Source organism: Chrysemys picta, chromosome 21, assembly GCF_011386835.1.
Source record: "Chrysemys picta bellii isolate R12L10 chromosome 21, ASM1138683v2, whole genome shotgun sequence".
NCBI lineage: Eukaryota > Metazoa > Chordata > Testudines > Emydidae > Chrysemys > Chrysemys picta.
Genome location: NC_088811.1, coordinates 10,043,382 through 10,066,995, shown reverse-complemented (window position 1 = coordinate 10,066,995; position 23,614 = coordinate 10,043,382). Strand labels below are relative to the sequence as shown.

Here is a 23,614-nt window from a genome sequence, read left to right as displayed (position 1 = left end):
AATCCCAGGGTAGTTTTTCTTTTTAATAGAAAGGTAAGCTGAGGAGGAGAAGCTAAGTGACTCCTGGAGTTGGTGGTACTGTGGAGTAGAACCCAAGTGTCCTGATACTTTGTTTCCTGGCATTTATATGAACACTTATATAACAGACTAGAGAGGCATGAAAGGCGTGTTTCTAACCTGTTGAGAATCAATATGCATTTAAAAAATCTTTGAGCATTTTATTTACCAATTGTATATCAATGACTTTTTACAAGGCATTTTGGAATCTCTGGTCAGTGAAACTCAGTGTCCCTCTCTAGTTTCTCCTACGGGAAATACAAAAGACTACTACTATAAATACATATCTTTTGCACAAGTCCCAAACATCCAACGTTTGTCCATGAAAACCTGTTCATATTTTCATGTTTGGGAATGTTAGATTTGAAGAAAGCTAAGGACTCTGCCAGACCACTCTCTAATTCAGGCAGTTATGTAAATATAAATTACATTATTGTAGCGCTTTTCATTCTAAAGGATCCCAAAGCATTTTATAAACTCCGTAAAGAGGAATTGAAATGTGGCTACTTCTGGTGGGGGAGAATGGCAGCTAAATAGATGTTTGGAAAAAGCACATTTCACAGCAGCCGATAGGAGTCTTTGCCAACGATGTTGGAGCAAATGCTTGCTATCTTCCTTAAAATGTTCCATGGACTCGCTGATATCGATGCAGGGCAAAAAGGACTGACCTTTTAGTGACACAAATACAGTAACTTAAACTACCTCTGAAGGAGGAGGTGTTGAGTCAACCCACCTTTTAGACTTTCTGGAACAGCCAATCAGAATAGGATATTTCTAATCTGACGTTGGGACAGTTTAGACCTTTCCCCTGTCTTGTACATTTGTAGGATGGAGGAGACACCCAAAAATCCATCAACAAACCGTTCTGGTGTGAATTAGTGATTGAGCAGCCTTAACTTTGCTTGTGTCTTTGTATTTTCTGGCCCCTGATTGCATTCTGTAGGAAAATCAAAGGGGTATCAGAACCAAATACCAAATCAATCTGTATGTTCGTGTTGCAAGGGGAGCCTTCTAAAACACTGTGGCCATGCACAGAAAGTGCAGAAAAAATAATTGGTGTGGGAAATCATGTAGCTTGATGCTTGAACTGCAGAACAGTTGCTTTTATAAAATTGGGAACTGCAGACTACAATTAACTGTCATTAATTTTGTTGAATAGAAATATGTTCCATTTACTGTACAATCAGGGGCCAGGCTTGAATGAGTTTAAATAGATGAAATCTAAATTATACTGACAGTCCATTAAACAGCAGCAGAAACCCCTTAAAGAAAATGGATTCACTATGATACTGGCTTATAATAAAATCATTTGCCAAATAAGAACTGCAGCCCAGGCATCATGAATACTCCTGTGTATTTCAAGTGAACACTGCAAATTGGTTGAACCATTTATTGCTGAACCAGGGCTCCAGCACATTGTTTTCTGACAAAGAGCCAGCAGTGTTGCTTGAAATCCGCTCGGCAGGAAGTGACACTAAAAGATCAGACTAGCAATTTGTTTGTTGTCAGCCGTATGGGGGAAAGAGGTAACTTTATACCTCCCTACCTGTCACCGCTGATATTTTTCTCTTGAAAACCATGCATAGAATGTTCCCAGTGCATTCCTCTTTGTATTTGTTTCTAAAACTTGGGTTATTAAAGCAGCACACTGTTCGTATGGCTCTAGTTAAAGGCCTGTGGGTGTTTCCATTATTGACCCGTATTTTAAGGGGTCTGATGAGCTGGCCTTATTCACAGAGGTCAGGATTCAGAGAACGTGGAGAGGATAATTTTCAAACCAATTGAAAGGTATGCTATATTGTAATCCTAGCCTCTGTGGATGTGTATTTGTCTGGGTATTGAATGTTTATCTTCCTTGCTACACAATAAAGCAGTTACAAAGAGTGTGATGTTCTTAATGTACTGTGGTTTGATTGGGAGCTTGGCTATTGCAGATATTTGTGTCATCATCCTCATGGCTATTCTATTTATTTATTGTGCTAGGTAAGCAGTAGGTGCTTTCAGAGAGTGTGAAGATTATATCCTTGTCTCAAAGAGTTTATATTGTAAATGTGGTCCCTATTTAACCCTCCCCCCAACCTTTCAACTTGCGTTACGTTTAAAACAGTGAAGTAAACCAGATCCTTCTAATGAGACTATTGCTTTGATTTCCAAGACTTCTCAGGAGACTGTACCCTTGTAGGATTCCTCTGACCAGCGCTATATTTGTATTGCAGAATTGCCTAGATGCCCCCTTTTTGTTGAGCACTTTGCACACACACACACTCTCTCTCTCTAAAAGGTGGCCCCTGCCGGAAAGTTTGAGATGAGGGACAACAGGGGTATGTGACAGGTGGGAAGCACAAGGTTACAGTGAGATGATTGTGATCAGTATAATAAGCAGTGGTCTCAGCACATCAACTGGCTGGCCATTATCCCCATTTTTCTTTTATGCTGAAGTTGCTAAGAAGGGTGAATGTTAAAGATCTGACTTAATCTTTTGAGAACATTAGACTTTCAGTGCTATATCTGATGGAAGAGAAAATGAGAGGGGCTCTGGACAGTAGGCAGAAACTGGGATGTTGGAGCTGGGAAATGTATTTATGTTGGAGCTCAAATTGCTTTCAGCTAGACTTCGAAAGCTAAGGTTGCGACCGTTCAAGTGAAAGCAGGAGGCTGTACACGTTCCATGTCGGTGGCTTTCAAGGAATATATTTTCTGTGGAAGAAAAGTGCAGTGAGGAGAGCCTCAGGCTTTTATGCTTGGATGATGCAAGTGTTGACTCATACATTAACTAAAACCTGCAAGGCTCCTAACTGTGATGGTGTTTACTATGTGCAGTACATTAGTAAAGGCAGAAAAGCTTCATGTGCTGAGGTTTATAGTCTTCCTTTTACCAAGTGCTTCTGAACCCTATGTGTTCTAGCTATGATTTTTTTTAAGGGTCTTTTAGCACGTAAGCACTATCCTTTGGAATGGGGACACCTGGGATGATCACCACAAGCTCAAAGGTATAATGAATCTGTGCCATGTGTCATGCCAATGCTTTCTGGCTCCAAAGGGTTGGTGGGGGAGATTTAACAGATAGGAATTTAATTTATAATGGTTCACATGAAAGAAAGAAGGCTGGTGGCAATAGACAGGCAGTGAATCCCGTGGGCCACGCCATAGGAATTTTAATCCTCTGCCATTGCAATGATGTAGGCTATTAAGTCTTTTCCCCCCCCTGCTATAGAATCTACCAAGTCACCACCAGCAGACCTGTGATGGGTAATAGTCTAGATCAAACTACCTATCTTTACCACATGTCTGAGGAGAGTGCTTCCTGCTGTAAGGCTCCCTCCTTGCACTTTGCTGAGAAGATTGATCAGATTCACAGCCATGGTGCTGGAACTGTGGGATCAATGCCCACAGCCTAGAGGACAGATGTCCCATTGCTGACTAAAGGTAAATCAGTGGACAGCTTCTCTAGCCCTTTACTGACAGAGTGTAAATGCCTCCACGAAGGGGGAAGGCAAGCCTTTTTCAAATAAACAATCCTGGGCTGCAACAGTTTCTCAAACTTTCCCTTTAACGGTGTTGCAGATGTCAGCAGAGAATACACTTGTACCAATGGTGATGTGGTTGTGTTGTGAGACAGAGGAAGTCAGGAGGGAAAGTGGAGGGATAAAAATGGAGGGCTGTGAAAACAGACATGGAAGTCTTTAGAATGCAAGAATAGGAATTTTGAACTGGTCCATGAAAACAACAGGAAGTCCATGGAGTAGTTGCAACTTGGCACCATTATTGCATGCTTCCCATGATCCTTCTCCGTGTATGAGGTGGACAGAAGCATTCTGTTCTTTATGGCTGGACTGTAGCTAGCTAACACTTGAAGAAAAAGGTCGCAATAGTCAGAGAATGGTGTGAAGAAGGCAACAGACATGGAGTCAAGTCAGTGGCATTCATGGGCATTTGTTGCACTATCTTACTCCATGGAAGGGGTGGAGCGGGGGCGGGGCCGGAGGCAGCAAGGGATGGGTGTCAGTGATGTGGCCCTCGGGCCAATGCACTAGTCTTCATGCGTCCCTCATGGACATTTGCGTTTGAGACGGCTGGTTTAGTCTGAAGAGAAGACTGAGAGGGGACATAACAGTTTTCAAGTACATAAAAGGTTGTTACGAGGAGGAGGGAGCATAATTGTTTTTCTTAACCTCTGAGGATAGGACAAGAAGCAGTGGGCCTATGTTGAAGCAAAGGAGGTCTAGGTTGAACATTAGGAAAAACTTCCTAACTGTCAGGGTGATTAAGCACTGGAATAAATTGCCTAGGGAGGTTGTAGAATCTCCATCATTGGAGATTTTTAAGAGCAGGTTAGACAAACACCTGTCAAGGGTGATCTAGATAATACTTAGTCCTGCCATGAGTGCAGGGGACTGGGCTAGATGACCTCTCGAGGTCACTGCCAGTCCTATGATTCTATATACATATGTCCATGTAGTGAGATGAATAGCAGTCTGGGCATCAGGCAGGATTCTCTTGGAAATTAAGTGGTCTGGATTGTGCCTCACACAATGACCAGAGGTGGGCAGAACTTCAAACACTTAATAGCAAGATGTATTTCATTTCCTTCTTAGGAAAACAGTTTGTCTTACCGTTATAATGAAGCGGGGTTTGTGTTATGGTTTCTTGAAGAGGAGGGGGGAAAATCTAATAGAAACAAGCAAATGGCTGAAATGCGATGGCTCAACCTTTCACACGATGGCTAACTTGAATTGCTTGGTCGGTTGGTAGCTGCTGATGCAACCGGCAAGAGTAGTGAGCTGGCTGTCAGGAAGAGTGCATATGGGTTCATCGGTTCATGATGACAAATGGCCTCAGGCTTCTGTCAGTGATTTACTAGGCAGAGAATAGATTTGTTCAATTTACATAAACTTGCTGATCTGTAAAGGGATTCAGAAGGAAGTAAATTTGCTGTGTGAAGAGCCTCCTCTTTATTGTATGATGTTTAGTTCTATCTCCTCTTTTGGCTTTCTTTCCTTTTCTGACTAATGGTGGTATTTGCAGATGGTAAGAAGCGGCAGTAGGCACTCAGACACAAAACGGTGCTAGTATTGAAGTGGTGAGAAATGATGAAGCCAGCCAATTCAAAATGAAAGCAGACTCTCTCCAGTCATAGCATGGCTTGTGCTAAAGCTTTACAAGGATCTGAAATCACTGAAAAATGGTTACAATAATTAGTCCTGGTTAGCGTAAGGATAGATTCCATTGTAGACTTAGAATGAACTTATTTTTTTGTCTGTGGATTTTATTCTCCTAGTGATGGAAAGAAAAGAAATGTGGTGCATGACATGTAACATGGTGGTATCCCAGTTTTAGTCATTTCATATTTGTGATGAGCTTTGAGATCGTTTGAAGGAAGACTCTTAAGTGTGAGTTTTTATTTATGACCTAGATTATTAGGGCACTCACACTGTTTATGGTCCATTACATACATTCATATATTAAGCTTTCAAAAAAAATATGTATTTGTACTGCTGCGGCAGCTGCTGTTGGCTGTCTAGTAAATATGCATTTTGGTATAGGTAACATTGAAAATGTATACTGATGGATGGATGGAAACTCCTCCACTTGGCACCCGTGAGATACTCAGTTTCATAATATAAAAATGAATTAGACTTTTCGTTTAAAATGTGGATTTTAGTTTGCGTATTCTTAACCCAACAGACTAATCCCTTGTGTGAATCTGCCTGATGCACATTGTCTGTCATGCTGAAAGTCTCTGTTAATTTGTTTTGTTAAAAAAGATTACTACGAATAAGCAGTGGCAGATTTTTCAACATTAATATATTGGCTAATTTCCCCCCCAGCCTCATCCCCAGCAATATAAAGTATTTGTCTATTAAATCATACTGATTTAAATCCATGGGTCACTAACATCATGTTGTGGACTCTGAGAGGGACGAAGGGAGAGAGAGAGAGAGACTGTGTATCGCTTGTTCTCCCAATGATGATCCACCCTCCATCTGCTCTGTAATATTAGGGCAGTATAAAGTAGGCAAAAGTAATTTAATGCACTGGGCTTGGTTGTTTGTGTCCTCCTTTTTTAGTATTGGAATTATTTCTCTCACTGTGCATAGGTGTTGACATTTATTAAGACTGAATCTCCCCTAGGTGCTTGCAGCCCCCAATCACGTATTCAGGTCACTTTGTAGTGAGGTTCTATCCGCCTGTGTGTTATGCTACCCTTGTGATGTTGTCATTTATAAATATGATCATTAGTTAAATTTACACCAGATGAACATTCATCAAGGGGGAAAAAAACTCAGTTGGAACAAGTTCTTGTTTTTTTGTTGGCTTTTTTGACACTGAAACATTTAGAAACCCCCCTCAAGATGCTAGGACCTAGACTGGGTTGTCAGAGCCACAAGTATTACTGCTAGAAGATGAACAGATGCTCCACCACTAAGATACAAGCCTCTCTGTAGGCACATGGGAATGCCCTATGGACTATAATTTGAGAAAACACTGGTTCAAATCACAATAGTGTTTGCAGATGCCTCTTCAGTGAATGATAACATTTTATGCTACAAGAGCAAAACACCTCTCAAATTTTATTTACATTTGTGTAACTTAAACAGCCGGAGCTCATTTTAGATAACTTGAAAAATAAAAAGATAGGAAAAAATTAGCTGCTTGGCCTGAGTCTTGCATGCCAAATTCCCAGTCCAGAACATCGGAGTCATAAGCCCCTGAAGTTAGGCGTTTATAATGGGGATGTCGACACAAAGCTCTGCTATAATTTTCTTTTCACTTTATCTTATAAATGAATTAAGAAGCTGGGTCAGAACAGGGCATTCTTTCAATTTCTGTTGTCAATTGGAGACAAGCTTGACTGATGCCGATAAAATTATGAATTCAGACTGCTCCAGATTCTATTCCCTCTGTATTTTATGTCTTTCTATAAAATAAGCAATAGGTTTCATAGCTTTTTTTTTTAAAGAAAAAGTTGTGCCAAGCTCATTTGACTTTATCAAATGCTGCCACAAAATGATTAACAGCACAAGTCCTGATGGATAGCGACTGGCGTGATAAAGTAGACTGTTTTACAAAGCATAGTGTTGCGTGTAGGAATTTGGCATATGGATTTACAGGCATTGGATGTCAAGTTACCATGGTTTCTTTATAAACACTCAGCAGGAAGTGACTTTTTGTTCAATAACAAGGCATTACCATGTAAGTAAAAAAGGAAGGCTGCTATGCGGTTTGTGGGGATCCACCAGCCAAGATGTTAGATTATTCCTGTATGGGGGACTATCATTCAGGCAGGATTTAGCCAACCAGAACTGAAATTTTCTTTGCACCATTGCTATACAGCTCATCCTTTCTCTCTTCTGCAAATTTATGTTCCATTTTTCTTCGGTGAATGTAACTTTTGATGCACACATGGCAGCTAGCAAAGAGAGTGCTTTAAAAAAAAAAGGGTGGGGTGGGGTGTAGGCAGGGCCGGCACTTACATTTAGGCGACCGCCAGGATTGGGAGGGGGGCGGCATTTTGCCGCCCTCAGCGGCAATTCGGCGGCGGGGTCCTTCCGCGCTTCAGGTCTTCGGCGGCAATTCTGCCGCGGGTCCTTCACTCTCTCCAGGACCCGCTGCTCAAGTGCCCCGAAGACCGGGAGCGCGGAAGGACCCCCACTGCCGCAGAATTGCCGGCGACAACCGGGAGTGCGGAAGGACCCCCGTCTAGGGCGCCAAAAACCCTGGTGCCGCTCCTGGGTGTAGGAGTAGAAAATGCTCCATCCATTCCCTCGTGGCTTCAAGGTTTTTTTGGGGGGGCTTGAACACCACTTCAGTCGATAAAGCTGTGCCAAGTGCACCTGATACTTGAGCTCTCATTCTGGCTGGAGTTTATTGTTGGCAGGCTTCAAACAGTTGCAGTGATTGCTTTTAGCTATTTGATACCTTACAAATCCTTTAGGAATATGTGTCACAATGAGCAGCATTTGTCAGGGAGTTTCTTGCAATGCAAAAGGCAAGGTAACCCTCTGAATTAAATACTTCTGTGCTTAGACCTAAACTTGAAGTCTACGCTCTTTCAGACAGGAACATTGTCCATTCTAGAGGAAAATGCTGTCCTATGGATTCATGGATTAATAGAACTGAGGAGCCTAATTTCTGCTTTAAGTTCTCTTTAACTGAACGTGCAATTTCAATATTTTGCTGGGTATGCTTGAGTGTTCAAGAGGAATAGGGTGAGATTATTTTCCAATATGCTGTGGCAAGCGGGCACTGGTCTGCCATCACTGGTTAACAGGGGGGATTTGATGTTTGATGTTGACTGATTGGGTCTTGCCTGATTGAGGGTACCGGGGGAGGAAAAACTCTGCAAATGGGTTGGTGGATCCAAGACACAACCACATTAACAGGTAATAATCCCTTCTTGGATTGATCTTTTTTTTTTTAAATGGGATTTAAGTTTTAGGGGAATGGTGGTTGTCCTAGGACAAAAGGAAATCGTACATGGAAATATGCAGTAGCAATCTGGAAAAAAGCAAGTTTTGGGAAGTTCAGGATATACAGGGGGAAATTGATTTACACTTCAGTTTAAATAGCTGGTCCAAAAGTTAGCCATTTGAACTTGTTCGTTATGTCCCTGCCACACCGGAGGATACTTTCCTTACTCCTTATTTAGGTGTTCCTGGTACGTACAACGCAAGTCCTATGGTCACATGAAAAGTTCCTTGCTAGGAAGCCTAGTTGGATGGATGGTTTTGTGGTGAAGGCACTGGACTGGTACTTAACAGATTTAATTCCTGGCACAAACATTCTCTGTGTCCTTGGCAATTTACTTGATCTCTGGGGGCTGCAGTTTCCTATCTGTATAATGGAGATATTTACTTTTTTCCCCCTCACACTTTTGTCTATGTAAACTGTAAACTCTTTAGGACAGGCTTCCTCTTCTATGTTTGTACAGTTCCTAAAACACTGGGGCTAGTGGGCTACTGTGAAACAATCAATTTATCTGCATTGTAAGGGTTAAGGTAACTTGGTCTAATTGCGTTTGTAAGAGCCCCGCCTCATTGTACCCCCTGCATCAGTTATCCCTTCCCCAGCCTTTTTTCATCTCGTTCGTACCATGTATTCGTGGAACTCCACTGCCTTTTGCTGTGATAATATTACAGTCTAGCAGTATTGGGTTAGATTAGTAGCAATTGCATGGTAGACCACCAACTAATGTAGGAACTGGTGTTTAAGAAGGTAGAACTTTTGAGGCATTACGTCACTACCACATTTTGAATGAGATGTAAAACCTAGGTCCTCATCAATTACAGCCATGGCATCTATCACAGAAGTACTAGAGCCTTTGAGCCTGGTGTCTTGGTCAATTTCCAACTTTGATGATCATGTTCTATCTATCTAGAGTCTTACTGCAATTTCAGTTGTTTTAAGATACTGATGTTAAGCAGTTGCTGAGTTTTATCTCTGACGTGACTGCTTTTCAGTGGTGGAAGAAGTGATTCCTACCCGAGTGAAGTTTGAATATAGCCTGAATAGTGTTTGTAAAGCACTATATTCTCTGTCAGTTTAAAATATTTATGATGATGATGCATTCATAAGTGTAGCCATCTAAGCAGAAGAGCTAGACACTGCAATAGTTTTCCCCTCATCTTTTTTCTTTTACAGTTATTAAGAAATAAGACAATGGAAGAAAGGCTAGTTGTATTTTGAGCACCTGAGGTTTTACTAAGGCACACTCCTTTCGCAGAAGTGCGTAGATTCATGGAGAAAGAAGAAAAGTGTGTAGATTCATGGAGAATCTGAATAATTAGTTGTGTGTGAATATAAATGAAAAGAGCACTGAGACTATCCGTGAAATATTTGCTTGACTTTGTGAGCAACATCTCTGCTTTCTAGAAAGCTGTATGTGGATTTTCCCATTTCTAAGGTCATTATCATTAACCAGGCAATTCTTTCTCCATTCAGTGCTGTGGTTTTTTTTTTCTTTCTAAACCAATGCTTTTGTTGTGATTATTGCTGGGATTGTGTTTGTAACACAACAGATCTCATTTTACAGCAACCTTTTAGTGTCCAGTTGTCAAAAACAAACAAAAATAATTACTCAGCCTCTGTCATGTGAAATGTAATTTGAGAAAGCTCAGTTCTTCCCTGAGGAAAATCTAATTTAGTTTACTGCATTCCAGCTATGATTGGTTGCCTTGGTTTTCTTTACAATTAGAAAAGAAAATGTTACTGTTAAGTTTTTAATAGTGAGTTAAACAGAAGAGATTTTGATTAGTTTCCTCTCTTGTTTTAGTCTGGTTCATAGGTTATGACCTCATCATTGTATTAGCTAAATTCTGAAGTCTTGTCTGAGTTCATTTGTTTTCTGAACAAAACGTCGCATAAAAATTCACTTTGATTTTATTAAACTATTACTTTGTTTAGGATGAAAATTCTAGCTTCTATTTTTAGACCATAGAATATTTACATTTTATATAATAAACATTGTGGTTCTCTTAGATTATACTGTTTTTTTAATGTGTCCTGTTTTGTACTCTTACTGTCTGAGGTACAGAAGTTAATTGCCATTATTTTAAATTATTTCTTTTTTAAAGATTGCGTATATATTGAAAGTCGCCGGCCGAACACCCCATACTTCATCTGCAGCATTCAAGACTTCAAATTGGTAAGCAGTGCTTTCCATGTTTTTTCTTAACATAGTGGTGATATTGCACAATCTTTTACTCCCTTTAACCCTCCTCCTTTATTAATCTCTAGTAACTTTGTCACTACTGAAACAATGAAGTGCCCCGGTACAGGGAGAGCTAGTTGGTTAATTGGGAGAGACAGAGAACTCTTCACAAGGTTTTATAATCTACATAGCTACCTATTGTACTTTGAGTGCTCTAAGGGGACGTGGTACGGTAGTTTACTGTTTTGCTGAAAAAGCTGATTATAACATTGTCTAGATCAGGGGTCGGCAACCTTTCAGAAGTGGTGTGCCAGGTCATCATTTATTCACTTTAAGGTTTCGTGTGCCAGTAATTCATTTTAACGTTTTTAGAAGGACTCTTTCTATAAGTCTATAATATATAACTAAACTGTTGTTGTATATAAAGTAAATAAGGTTTTTAAAATATTTAAGAAGCTTCATATAAAATTAAATTAAAATGTAGAGCCCCTAGGACCGGTGGCCAGGACCCGGGCAGTGTGAGTGAAAATCTGAACTGAACTGAAAATCAGCTCGCATGCCACCTTTGGCACACATGCCATAGGTTGCCTACCCCGGTCTAGATACTATACTGTAATGATAAATTCTCTATAAATAAATGCTGAAGATGGAGTTGTGGGCTAGCAAGAGTTGTGATTTGGTAGCCTGTTGAACTACATGGATACAGGACTGGAGTTGAGATTTAATGACTCCCTCACCATCTCCTCTGAAGGACACTTGTCATGAAAACTGTTAGATTAAAAAAAAAATCATTCAAATCTCCTTTCAAAACCTTCTATCTTAAATGAATTTTTAATTCAAGGGCACATGTCACAACAGTAAGAACTTGAGAGAAGTGTGATAGTGTGATTTCTCTCTCCCCCCTCCCCCTCCAATCCATAGCTTTGTAACATGAAATAAGTTTAACCAAATCCTTCTGCTAGTTTTAAGTGGGCTACACATGCTTATTATAGTGATACAATACAGTAGGAAACCTCCACCTTCCTTCTCCAGGTGTTACAGCATAGGTGGCATCTGTTTTTCTCAGGCCCCTGTTATACCTAAAAGTAATCAGGATGAGTTAGATAGAATGAGGTCCTTAACTGAGAATCTCCTTTATTTTAGCGGCTTTTGTGTCACAAATGTTTATATAACTTAAAAGTTAAAGCAATAAATAATGACAGACCCAGGGTGACATATTACTAGTTTAGATTACCGACCATCTGTTGCTGCTAAAGGTTCTCTTTCCTTTCTCTGGATGCTCCCTCCAATCCCCAGTTAATTTTGCAGGGCTGCAGTGCGGGAGAACGCGTTCTTTTCTTTCGCCTGTTACATTGATGGCTTTCTTCTTCAATATTCATGTCAATGCTAGTTTTCTGTTTTTCCAGACGTCTCCATTATTTACAGTATCCATCCTTTCAGGTAATTATTTACACTCTTCCCTGACTTCTCTGAAGCCTAGCAGCTACCTGTTTCTTGAACTTTTTGTTATTACTTCCACATTTGCTGCTTTTCTGTGATCTCTAACAAGTACAATACGGTTACACCATGAAAAATACTTAAGTGTAAAAAAAAAAAAAAAAGTGTTGGCTTTTATCTACCAGGTTCTAAGAATGCGTTAAACCCCATTTGTACAATTTTTGCACATTAGCAGGTGCCTTCATGTTTCAGCGACATCTCTCATGAAATGCTGAATTACAATGTGATAGTTGCCATTCTGGATAGAAGTTCCTGCTGAGTTACAGTAATTGCTCAGGGTATTAACAGCAATAAAAGCTGAAGCTTCTGTTGTCAGTATTGGTCTAGTACAACACATTAAAGCTGTCTGCAAAACAATGTGGGAAGCAAAGTGCAATATATTTTGATCCTTTAATAAAAAAAAAAACCAACAACCTCAGACGGTGTTTCTTACATTTGTTTTCGTTTTGAGGTTCTGTATGCAGCTCACACTTGCAGGGATTTATAATGGTAGGAATGCTGCTGATTCCTATTTATGGAAGGAATATAGTTGCTGTATGCCTATCCCCTTCACACTGTAGCTTCTTTAATTCCCCTGATGGTTTCGTCAATAAAATCGGGGGCATAATGAACGCTTAAAAAGAGACTGATGTTGGTTTTGCTAACAGAAAATGGATCTGCAGTGTTTTTGTCACGGTTGATCTATTTGCTGAGGAAAGGGTAGTATGTACAGTGGAAAGGACACTTGATCTCTCTGCTATGCCAGATTCCAACAAGAAAACACAATTTTGTTTTGCCCTTAGCAAAACCTGTCAAGTGAAGCAGGGGGAAAAAAACCAGCTTTGAAATGTCACCAACTAATTAAGTACATTATCTTCTTGGTTATCATAAACTAAATGTGGGTTTGGATGCACAGCTGACAGTTTTTTTTTACTTCCTTGGTGGTTCGAGTGATTTTGGTGCAATCCAGGCACAGAACTTTTCCCTAGTTATGTTTTTACATCCAGAATGGGTGGGGGAGGGGTGGCGAAAGGACCATTGACCATGTTTGACAGGTTCGGTCAGAGAGACTCCCTTGGGACTGTCACCTGATGTGCTGGAATTACCTCTGAGCACGTTTTCCCTGCCAGCTTGGGACTCCAGAACCCTGCCTTGTTGAGCCAGACACGCTAGCCTGCTGCAACACAGACCCAGGTCTAGTCCACACCCCCAAAGCTGCAGGCTATAAGCAAAAACTGCTCGGCAGGTCACCTATCTCTAGCACCCAGTTCCCAATGGGATCCAAATAAATCAGTTTTACTCTGTATAAAGCTTATACAGGGTAAACTCATAAATTGTCCACCCTCTGTAACACTGTTAGAGAGAGATGCACAGCTGTTTGCTCTCCCAGGTATTAATCACTTACTCTGGGCTAATTAATAAACAAAGTGATTTTATTAATATAAAAAGTAGGATTTAAGTGGTTTCAGGTAATAGACAGAACAAAGTAAGTCACCAAGCAAAATAAAGCAAAAAACATGCAAGTCTAAGCCTAATACATTAAGAAACTGATTACAGGTAAAATCTCACCCTCAGAGATGTTCCAATAAGTTTCTTTCACAGACTAGACGCTTTCCTAGTCTGGGCCCAATCCTTTCCCCGGTACAGTCCTCGTTAGTCCCAGCAGATATCTTAGGTGGAAGCCAGGGGTGTTCTCATGACTGGCAGCCCCCTTTGTCCTGTTCCACCTCCTTTATAGCTTTTGCATCAGGCAGGAATCTTTTGTCTCTCTGGGTCCCCTCCCCCCAATGGAAAAGCACCAGGTTTAAGATGGATTCCAGTATCAGGTGACATGTTCACATGTCCTGTGAGACCCCCCTCCATTCTTCCAGGGCTGGCCCCGCACACACCCAGGAAGGTTTGCAAGTAAACAGATCATTTACAACCAATTGCCCTAGTCAATGGGAGCCATCAAGCTTCCAAACCGCCATTAATGGCCCACACTTTGCATAATTACAATAGGACCTCAGAGTTCTACTTCATATTCCTAGTTTTAGATACAAGAATGATACATTCATACAAATAGGATGAACACACTCAGTAGATTATAAGCTTGGTAATGATACCTTACAAGAGACCTTTTGCATAAAGCCTATTTCAGTTACACTATATTCACATTCATAAGCATATTTCCATAAAACATTATGGAGTGCAACGCCACAATTTGCATTTTACAAATGGTGACAATAGGGTCCAGAGGTGAGGTAACCTGTCTAAGATGACAAGCAGCTTTGCAACAGAGCTGAGACTAGAACCCAAGAGTCTTCATTCCTGGTTCAGTGCCTGATCCACCTGACTAATTAGCCAGTTCTTCTGTGGCTAATTACACGTAGAGAAAATGCATCAGGGATTTACACCTATGGATATGGCTACTGAAATTCCCTTTTCATTCTGAAAGCTTAAATTGAAAACAGACGTGGGTCTTCCAATAATAGATCTTAAATCATCACTGTCTCCCCCTGCCCTCCAGATTGCAAAGTATGACACCCAATCATTTCAGTGATGTAGCCAAACCCTCTCCTACTTAAAAAAAAGAAAAGAAAAGAAAAAAAGAAAGGAAAAAGCTGCTGGATATACTCCTAGAATGGCTGAGATCTTATGTTGAAAGACTCCCTTTTCGCTTTAATAAACCTTGATCAGGATGACTAATTGTGTAATTAAAACTTTCTTGCCTGTCTCACCTCTGCTAAAATTTAATTGAATTAAACAAAACAAGTGGTGGGGGAGAGGGATAGGATGACACCCAGCTTGATGGATCTGTATGGACTGAACTGCCATGGCTGCCTCTGGAAGCGATAGGTTCACAGGACAAGTGTTATGGATTGTTTCAGAACAGCCTATAGTCTAATCTCTAGATTGTGCTGCCGAGGAAAAAAAAACAATAATCGTCCTCCCCTCACATGCTCTTTCAATCTCCCACTGTCATAGCATGTACGTTGCTATGTTTTCTCACATTAGTATATTGCACTTATATTACAAGTCCCTCTGACACTTTAAGATGAATCAATTCTGCTAAAAGAGATACTAGAAGAACATCTCTTTTCATTTCCTGAAGAACAGTCCCTGCTCACCAATAGCCATTAAGTCCCAGCGATAAAGCTTTTTACACTACTGCTCTTCTCTTTGTAATCTGTCTCTACTGCTGTGCTGTTCATAATTTTGTTTCACTTGGACATCTACAGTGTTGAGGAGCTGGTTCATTCTCTCCATAAATTGCTCCTCAAGTGTTAATGGGTCTAGAAGCAGCAGCAGACTTGGTTCCAAAGCTCATTGTTACAGACTTCACTTGAGATCAGAAGCTAACCCTTCACATTTTTCTATGGCACCTGGAAATCAAATGGGGGCTAGAGGAAAGAAAGCAGGAGTAGATCATAAAGTGATTTTGCCTTTCTAGGTGCACTGTATTAGAAATTGTCACAGATAACATTTGTGGTCTCCTATGTAAGGCATTTCAATGATGGCTATCTCCTTCAAATATTCAGTTATGGGTAAAACTAACTGTAAGTGGAACTGTGAAGTAAAGGATGATGTCTGAGATGATCTAAAGAGAAACCTGTATCCTCCGGGATAAAAACTCTGGATGAAATCCTGGCCTCATTGAAGTCATTGGCAAAACTGCCATGGACTTCAGTGGCATCAGGATTCCACTCTCTCTTCGGGCAACAGTTACTTGAACTTCTAAGAATGAAGCTTCCATCCATAAGCTGAGTATGGTAGTGCCATGGACTCCATTTTCTTTTTTCTAAGTCACTTATAGGTGAGTTTGATATCTTTGCTTATGTCATAAGCAACCTGAGTAGCCTCATGGGTTTCAATGGGACTACTCAATATGCATAAGAGTATCAATCTGACCCTATTTGTTGGATGTATGGTGGCTATTAAAGATTAACTTCTAGCAGACAACACCTCCAATTTAATAGTCTTAGTATCTTTTGTAACATTTGTTATTAATCCATACAATCTTTGATTGGTTCTGCTAATCTCTGTCTGTACTCAGGACAGTATCTTTCTTCTATGATATGTTAGTCTTGCTGACCTACAACTGACATTCATAGTCTCATATGGTTGTGGAAAACTGGTACAAAAGACGTACTGTAGTCAGTTACTGCTAGCCCAGATATCTGTTGCGCCTATCTAATAACTCAGCACAAAAATAATTCACTCAAAGGCCAACTCTGCATTGGTGGTGCCAGGCATGAGTAAAGGTTGCTGTCCTAGTCTGGGGTAGGAACTCACTGGGAGCTAAATCTTCAGGTATAATGGTGACCAGCATTGTGCCCTTGCCAAGTGGGAGTTGGCATGCCTTGGGCTAACATTAGTTAAGAGCTCTTATCTTAGGGAACTAGTGCCACGTGACAGCCGTTTCTCTAGACCATTGCACCAGCGCAGAATGTAGTGCCAGCCATCACTGTCGGAATCGCATTATCTTTAAAAAGTACATTTAGGGATTGTTTATGGTTTAATGACTCTTGAGAGAATGAACGTGAACTAAATATATACAACTCCGTCAAAAACTTAACAGAAATACCAATCTGTTATGAGATTTTTTTTTTTGGCCATACCTTGTTTTCTTGTTCTGAAATACCTTCTAAACATGATAAATGACCCTTTAATGAAAAGTCTCAACTTTTTGTTGAAAATTACTTTGAGGAAATTGGTGTTGATCTGAAGGTGGCGGGTGGTTAATAGAATGATGCTAAGGAAAAAAGGATACGTGAGGATTTAACAATATTGCTTGTTTTTCAGTACCGGAATCTCTGTGTCAATCATGAGTTTAATAAATGTTTCACTCAAATTTGCTATGAAAGGACCAAATTTTTTGTGTGCAGAATTTAATTGGATTAAAGTACTGCACTTTATAAGGCCAGAGGAAAAAGAAAACATTCATGTAACTGTATTTAAGCTTCAATAAAACTGAAAATTCAGCCACAAATTGCTTAATAAATTCTCAGTATTTATATTTCAAGCTTTGAAATTGGCACAGTTGATGAACTAAAAAACGTTAACTGCTTGGTGTACATGGTGGTGGTTCACTTTGAGAGCTGTTTTGTTGAGAACATTAATATACTCAGCTTTTGACTTGGGGGATAAGAAAACTCTGTTCATGATCAAATTCAGTATGAATGTAGTATTTGATACTGCATGTTTTTCATTGAGGACTATATTGTCATAGGTAGAGGGATTTGATAATCTAATGAGTTTTTCCATCTTTGATTACCATGTTTCTGATGAGAATTTGTGTTCAGTGTTGGTCTGAAATACATACAGAAGCTCCTTCACCAGGAAGGACGGGTTTGGGGTTGAGCGAGGGAACAGAAAACATATTTGGTTAAAAGAATGCTGCCATGGGATTTATGAAATAGACTTTTTGCTCATTACAAACATGACTTAGAAGTTTGAAACTGGAAATAATTAACCAATTTTTTCTGCAGTTGAATGAATACACATTGGTAGTTGTTGAAGGGTTGTTTGTGAATGCCAGGCTGCGGGAACTGAAATATTTACCTTTAGGGTAGGGAAGGAAGCACAAAGAAAGACATTACCTTTACAAATTAGTTTTAGGCCTATTGACCATAACCCTCCCTTTCAAATATTCTCTGTATATCTTCTGTGAGGTCTTTACTTTTCACTTACTGCAAACACCTATTTTAGGACTGTCCCTCATAAGGCCTCTTCAAACTCTCTAGATTCTGGAGCAGGGTGGGGTGCACATTCCAGCTTTAGAAAATGAGGGCCACTTAGGCATTACAAGAGGACATTTGTACCCTACACAGCTACCAAGAATCATGCCTGTATTTTCTAAAAGCTATTAATTTTTTTGAAAACATTAAAGGACTGTTGTGATAATCGATCCTACAAATTTACCCTGTTTGTGAGCTTAACTGTGTAAGAAGAGAGTGTAAGTGGAATGGCACAATAACCTACAACAACAAATGCTAATGGGAAAAGTTGCAAAAGTGAGACACTGACTTAGTACAAACAAAAAGGCAGACTGATATTGTTCAAGGACTGTGTTAAGATTGAGTGGTAAATAAGAGGAGTAGAGGACCAGAAAAGAATGGATCAGAATTGGTGTGTTGCAAATTAGGCCTAATTGGTGGACAAAATAATGAAGGGATGGGCTATTTCACTCATCACTCCCTTTTGTGGTTCTTAAAGAAAAGCTAGTAGAAAATCTGACTGTTGAAGTGAATTTCACCATCATGACTGCCATCCCCACCATCTCCTGGGAACCTGGACCATCTGGATCCATTCTGAGCAATGTTCTGACCAAACCACAGAGAGGGCCAGATAACATCACCACCTCCACTGGCTCCAGCTAAATCCCAGCCAGCTGGGATATGAGACTTTGTCCCCCCCATCCCTTTTCCTCTATGTATCCTTGTTCTTCCCTGACTTATTTCTTCTTTCCTATCTCTCTTTTTTCCTTCTGTATCTTAAGAATCTGGCTTAGCCAGCCAAGACAGTATGTTTTGCAACATTGCTGTAAGCTTGTGACCAACAAGAGGCAGCTAAAGGCAATGTCCTAAGTAGCCCGATGCTGGTACAAGTTTACCAGGTCTCAGAGTGACTAGGAAGATTTTGTGCTGTCTCTGTTTTCCCCCCAGCAATCAGATGACAAGTGGAAGTCAACATCAGAGACAGAAGCTGCATTTTCTATCTCTGCTAGTCTTCTCTCTCCCCATCTCCCCCTATTTTGCATTAAACCAAGCCTGTGCTCACAGAACCCAAGTTCTAAAATTACACTCTGCTTTCAGTTTGGACCTAATATGCATGTAAAGTGGGCGGCAGCGTGGGGGCGGGGGGGGGAACAGGCCAGGTCTTGGGAATCTTCATTGTTCTCCTCAGAGGTTTCATCCTATTGAGTCTTTACCATGGGCCTGATTTTTCAGAGGTGTTGAGCACTCCCAGCTCCCACTAACTTGAGTGGGAGTTGTGGGAGTCAGCACTTCTGAAAACTGGACCTGTAGGTTCTTAGTATTTACCTGGTCTGGTATCCTATAGTGCAGGGTTGCTTTCTCTAAGCTGATCACATGGAAGTGAGAGGTTGTTCCTGCAGTTCATGGGCTGTGGCAAATGAATTTTCTTGTGACTGGAACTTCTTGTGGAGCTGCAGATGATTTACTGATTTTTGTACTGTGGTATTGGCTTACATTTTTAGGATTGATTTTACTGTTAGGATTCATTTTAATGTTTGGATTTTAAGAAATTGGTTAAGCTTTGAGATTTGTGTGAGCGCGTGGTATGAAAAGATATTACAGAGAAACTGAATACCATCAATTCATTTGCAAGAAAAATTTTGATTTTTGTGTATTTGGTACAGTGAGGAACTAAGGTTCTCCTCAGTATGTTTGAATATAAGAACACTTAAGGGAAAATTCAGTTCTATTTGCATGCAGATTCACCATGGGACATTTGAGGGAAGGGGAGGCAGTTTATTTAATTAGCCCCCCACCCCCACGTGAGAGAGAGAGAATTCCTCCCATGGGAAATACCACACATTTTTAGGAACGAAAATGACGAGTCAGGAGTCAAGAGCAAGGCAAAACTCAGCATTTTTAAAGGGCACTGTTTTAAATCTCATACCTTATTTTCATTCCTCTGAACCCTGCTCAAAAAGATCAGTAGTAGCTAGAAACTGAGCATGAGTGCAAACTTTCACTTGCACATTTCAGCTGCTGGCAGCCTGCTGAGATCCACCCGTGCCAGGTTCAAAAACCAGCTGCACGTTGTAGGAGCCTTTTAGCTCCTAAAGTTGGTAGGATTTCAAGATGGAGTTAAAAACAGCAGAGAAAATACTTTCAAGATGTTTTTCATGCTGCGCTTGTTCCTTGACGTAACACATTCTTGGAAGGCAGATAAGCCGTGCACTGGCCCAGTCAGTGCGTCTACTATTCAGTCCGATTTTGACTTTCATGATATTAGTAAATTTTCTATTCCCTTTAGGCAGTTTTTTCTAGCTATTTCTTTCTATAAGAGTTTTACTGCATTTTCCATATCTATGTTGCTTACTAACTAGGATTTGCTGAACTGATTGTAAATTTTACTCATTATATTGATTTCAGCAAACTTTTTGTCTTTCCATTAATTCTGGGTGACTGACTCCCTGCAATTGATTACCGATATTTCTGTTGGCAGCAACAGGGCTCTGTATGCTGGAGATTTAAATGTAAATATGATTGGTAGTCCTCTCACAAATCCTTTCTACAATGTTTCAAAGGGGTTCTATAGGAAGCCCATAAATCTTCCGGCAGTTGACACAATGCAGCATAAAGGTAACTTTATTGATTGTTCTTTAAAGACGAGGAGTGTTGCCAAAACCATTTTAGCCTGATCTGAACCAGATCCAGTTGGCAAATCTTCCACTAGGCACCAAGGTCTAATAAATTCCACAGGCGCACACAGATCTAATACAGTGTAATGATAGAGCTGTGGGAGAAAAAAAATTGATTATAGGGTTCCAGACAATATCATTAACTTTCCTTGCTATAATACACCAGATGTCTTCACTAATAGACTATTTTTTGTTAATTTAGCTTTTATAGGATCACATTGATCATTTAAGTTTCTTGATATAAGTGTTGAGTTATAAATTTTAGTGTGTGCATGTGTGTTCACAAAAATGACAGCAGAAACTCACAGGTGTTAAGAGCACATGTCCATTTGTAAATACTTGAGCAGAAATTAGATTATTGTAACCGGAACCTTAACTTTTTAATTACTGACTAATAGCCTATTGTGTCTAATGTGGAGGGTGAATGGTGGACGGTGAGGAGAGGGAAGCTGAAAGATAGGAATGAAAAATGTTCCATAAGAATCTCTTCTTGATCGGACAACGATGATTTTTCCAGCTGCCTGTAGTACCAGGTTGTTTAAATACAAATTACACGGCAGTGAAACAGACGTCTTTTCCAAAGCAAAAAGATGTGCAGCGTTGTAAAACGGGCTTAAAGTGAACATTTGTTTTCTTTGTAATGGAATGTACTGCTGTACTGCAGTACATAGTTCATTTTTGTTGCACCTGTGTTTTTCTCCCTTAGAAGAACAAGATGCCCTTGTATTTGAATTGGATCACTTACAGTGCCCATTTTTAGCCAGTGCTTTTGGTATGCTGTCAAGGCAGCAGTTTTGTTGAAGTGACACATCACAGAATTATAAGAATGCAAAACAGTGCTCACTAGCTTTGGTATTTGTGTTAAATCTTCTTTGAGTGCTTGTCCCTATGTGTATGGGTATGCATGTGCTCCGTGGACCTGAGACTGGAGAATTCTTGCAAGCAGTGTCCATTGGTCCCCACCTGTGCCCTTTCTCTCCTCATGCTCCTATCTGATTGACTGCCTCTCCAGTTCCTTCTGCCATGTGGTCTGAGTCAGAATCTCCAGTGTCTGGAGCTTCTCCTTTTTCTTGAGCTTGATCCTGGTCTTCAAACTTGTAAATATTTCAAAGTTTTCTACAGTTTTAGATCTGTGGTATAGTTAGTGTGAATAGTTTTATTAGTGTAATTAATGAATTACAAGTGTCCTCCACCCTAAGGAAACCTTCCCCTTCCTCGGTATGGGAAATACTGGGCTTTAAAAACCGCCTCCTGTCCCTGCTCTTTCTTGGTCAGTGATGACCATCAGCACTGCCTTTGTTAACTCAAAGAAATGTATATCTCTGTCAAGTGCAGTGTCTCACTTTCTCCAGCTGGAAAAAATAGGTGACAGAACACGGCTTAAAAAGCACTTTATGGAGAAAGCCAGAGGCCTCACTCAGACCAAGACCAGAGTCATTGAGGAGTATGCATTCTAGATGAAATCTGACACACGATCAGGAAAGAGCACAACCAGGAATCTTTTGTCAGAGTTTCTTTGTGAGAACAGGGTATGTTTTCATAAGCACAAGAACAGGCACTCGTCTGAGTATATTCTGAAGAGGACAGATCCCTCCTGACCTGTCCAAGTTGGAGGAGCCTTTGCACCCAGTTTGCAAGGATTTAAGATGTCCTAAGGACAGTGATAAAAGGTGCATAGGAGCAAGGCTTCACCGATACCAGGCTCCACACTGGCAATGATTCTGCTGCGGTACTGTCCAGTTTGAGATACCAAGAACCGTCAGTGCCATCGAAGAGCACCTGACCGGAGACTCATTCACTGGTGGTACCACTACATCCCTGTGTGGATCTGCCAAGCAAGAGCTTTTGCACATCGACTCCAATGGGACAGCCGGACAAGTCCTGGGGACTTTGGGGAGAGCGTGAATATATACCACTTCACAGGAGATCTTTGTTCTGGATGAGCAGCGTTTCCTGTTGTCGAGACCTATCCTCACCTTGAAGGTTTTGATCCCATCAGGAGCAACGGGCTATGGGAAAAGAAGTTCATCCCCGAATTCTGTCTACTAGCCATGGTTTTCCTTCAATAGAACTGATGACATTGCCAGTTGAGCTGGATCTGAACCTTTCATCCTTTGGAGAATCAGATGTGCTGGAGGAACTGTCATTGATTCCACTGAGGAAGAGGAAGCCAGATAGGAGATCAAGAGCTTCCTGGAACCAGCCTTTGTCCGGTGGTTCCTCATGCCTTGGGGATCTCTGCAACCCAACTTTGACCCCTCATACAGGCTCTGTTGGGGCCCATGGGACTGGTACACATGACACCCTGGGTCTTTGCCATCTAATAGAGAGTCATATCACTTCTTCCCTTCAAGAGTGCAACTAGAACTTCCTCCTGAGCATGTAGAAGAGGAGGGGTATGAGATGGATCCGCCAGTATTGTCAGGGGTATCTTCCTTATCTCCTGTTGAGGCAGTTGCTCCAGCTTTGTTGTCTCCTCTGGATGACCAAAAGCAGTTCCAGGCACTGCTATGGAGGGTGGTGGAAGAGTTCCAGATCTCTCTAGAGGAGGTCCAGGACACACAACATAACCCTCTGGACATTTTGCAAACCATGGGATCCAGCAGGGCAAGGGCTGTATGGCATACACTAGCAAAATACATCTCTACCCCTTAAGGGGGCAGAGAACTGTACTTTGTCCTGGCAGAAGGAGCTTGAGTTATTTAGCTACCCATACTACACTGAACTCCAAGTGTGACTTTCTAAATTATTCAAAGCTTCTAGATTTCAAAGACAAATTGCCACAGAAAAACAGGACTCAGTTTAGGCCCTTATCGAGGAAGGGAGGCTGGTGGTCAGAACTTTGCTACAGGCTAGAGTTGATGCTGCTAGTACACCAAGATCAATGGCAACTGCCATTGTGATGCACTGGGAATCATGACAACATTACTGTCCCTGGAAAAAGGAAACCGCTCTCAATGTGAAAGATGCATACTTTCATGTGGACAGTCACCTTTCCCACAGAAGATTCCTCAGGTTTATGGTTGGTCCGAACCACTATCAATGGAATACTTCTG

At 40.8% G+C, this 23,614-nt stretch overlaps 1 protein-coding gene across 10 annotated transcripts in view; it reads left to right on the top strand.

Moving 5' to 3' along the window:
- Positions 1 to 23,614, top strand: part of RERE (arginine-glutamic acid dipeptide repeats) — a 314,825-nt gene that overhangs the window by 66,807 nt on the left and 224,404 nt on the right. For all 10 annotated transcript variants that reach the window (XR_010594217.1, XR_006175082.2, XM_065574910.1 and 7 more), the window contains exon 3: positions 10,632 to 10,702. Coding sequence is in view for 8 of the 10 variants with exons in the window: in XM_065574910.1 (XP_065430982.1) it covers positions 10,632 to 10,702 (71 nt within the window). In the remaining 2 variants the exon portion in view is untranslated. The remainder of the gene's footprint in view (positions 1 to 10,631; positions 10,703 to 23,614) is intronic.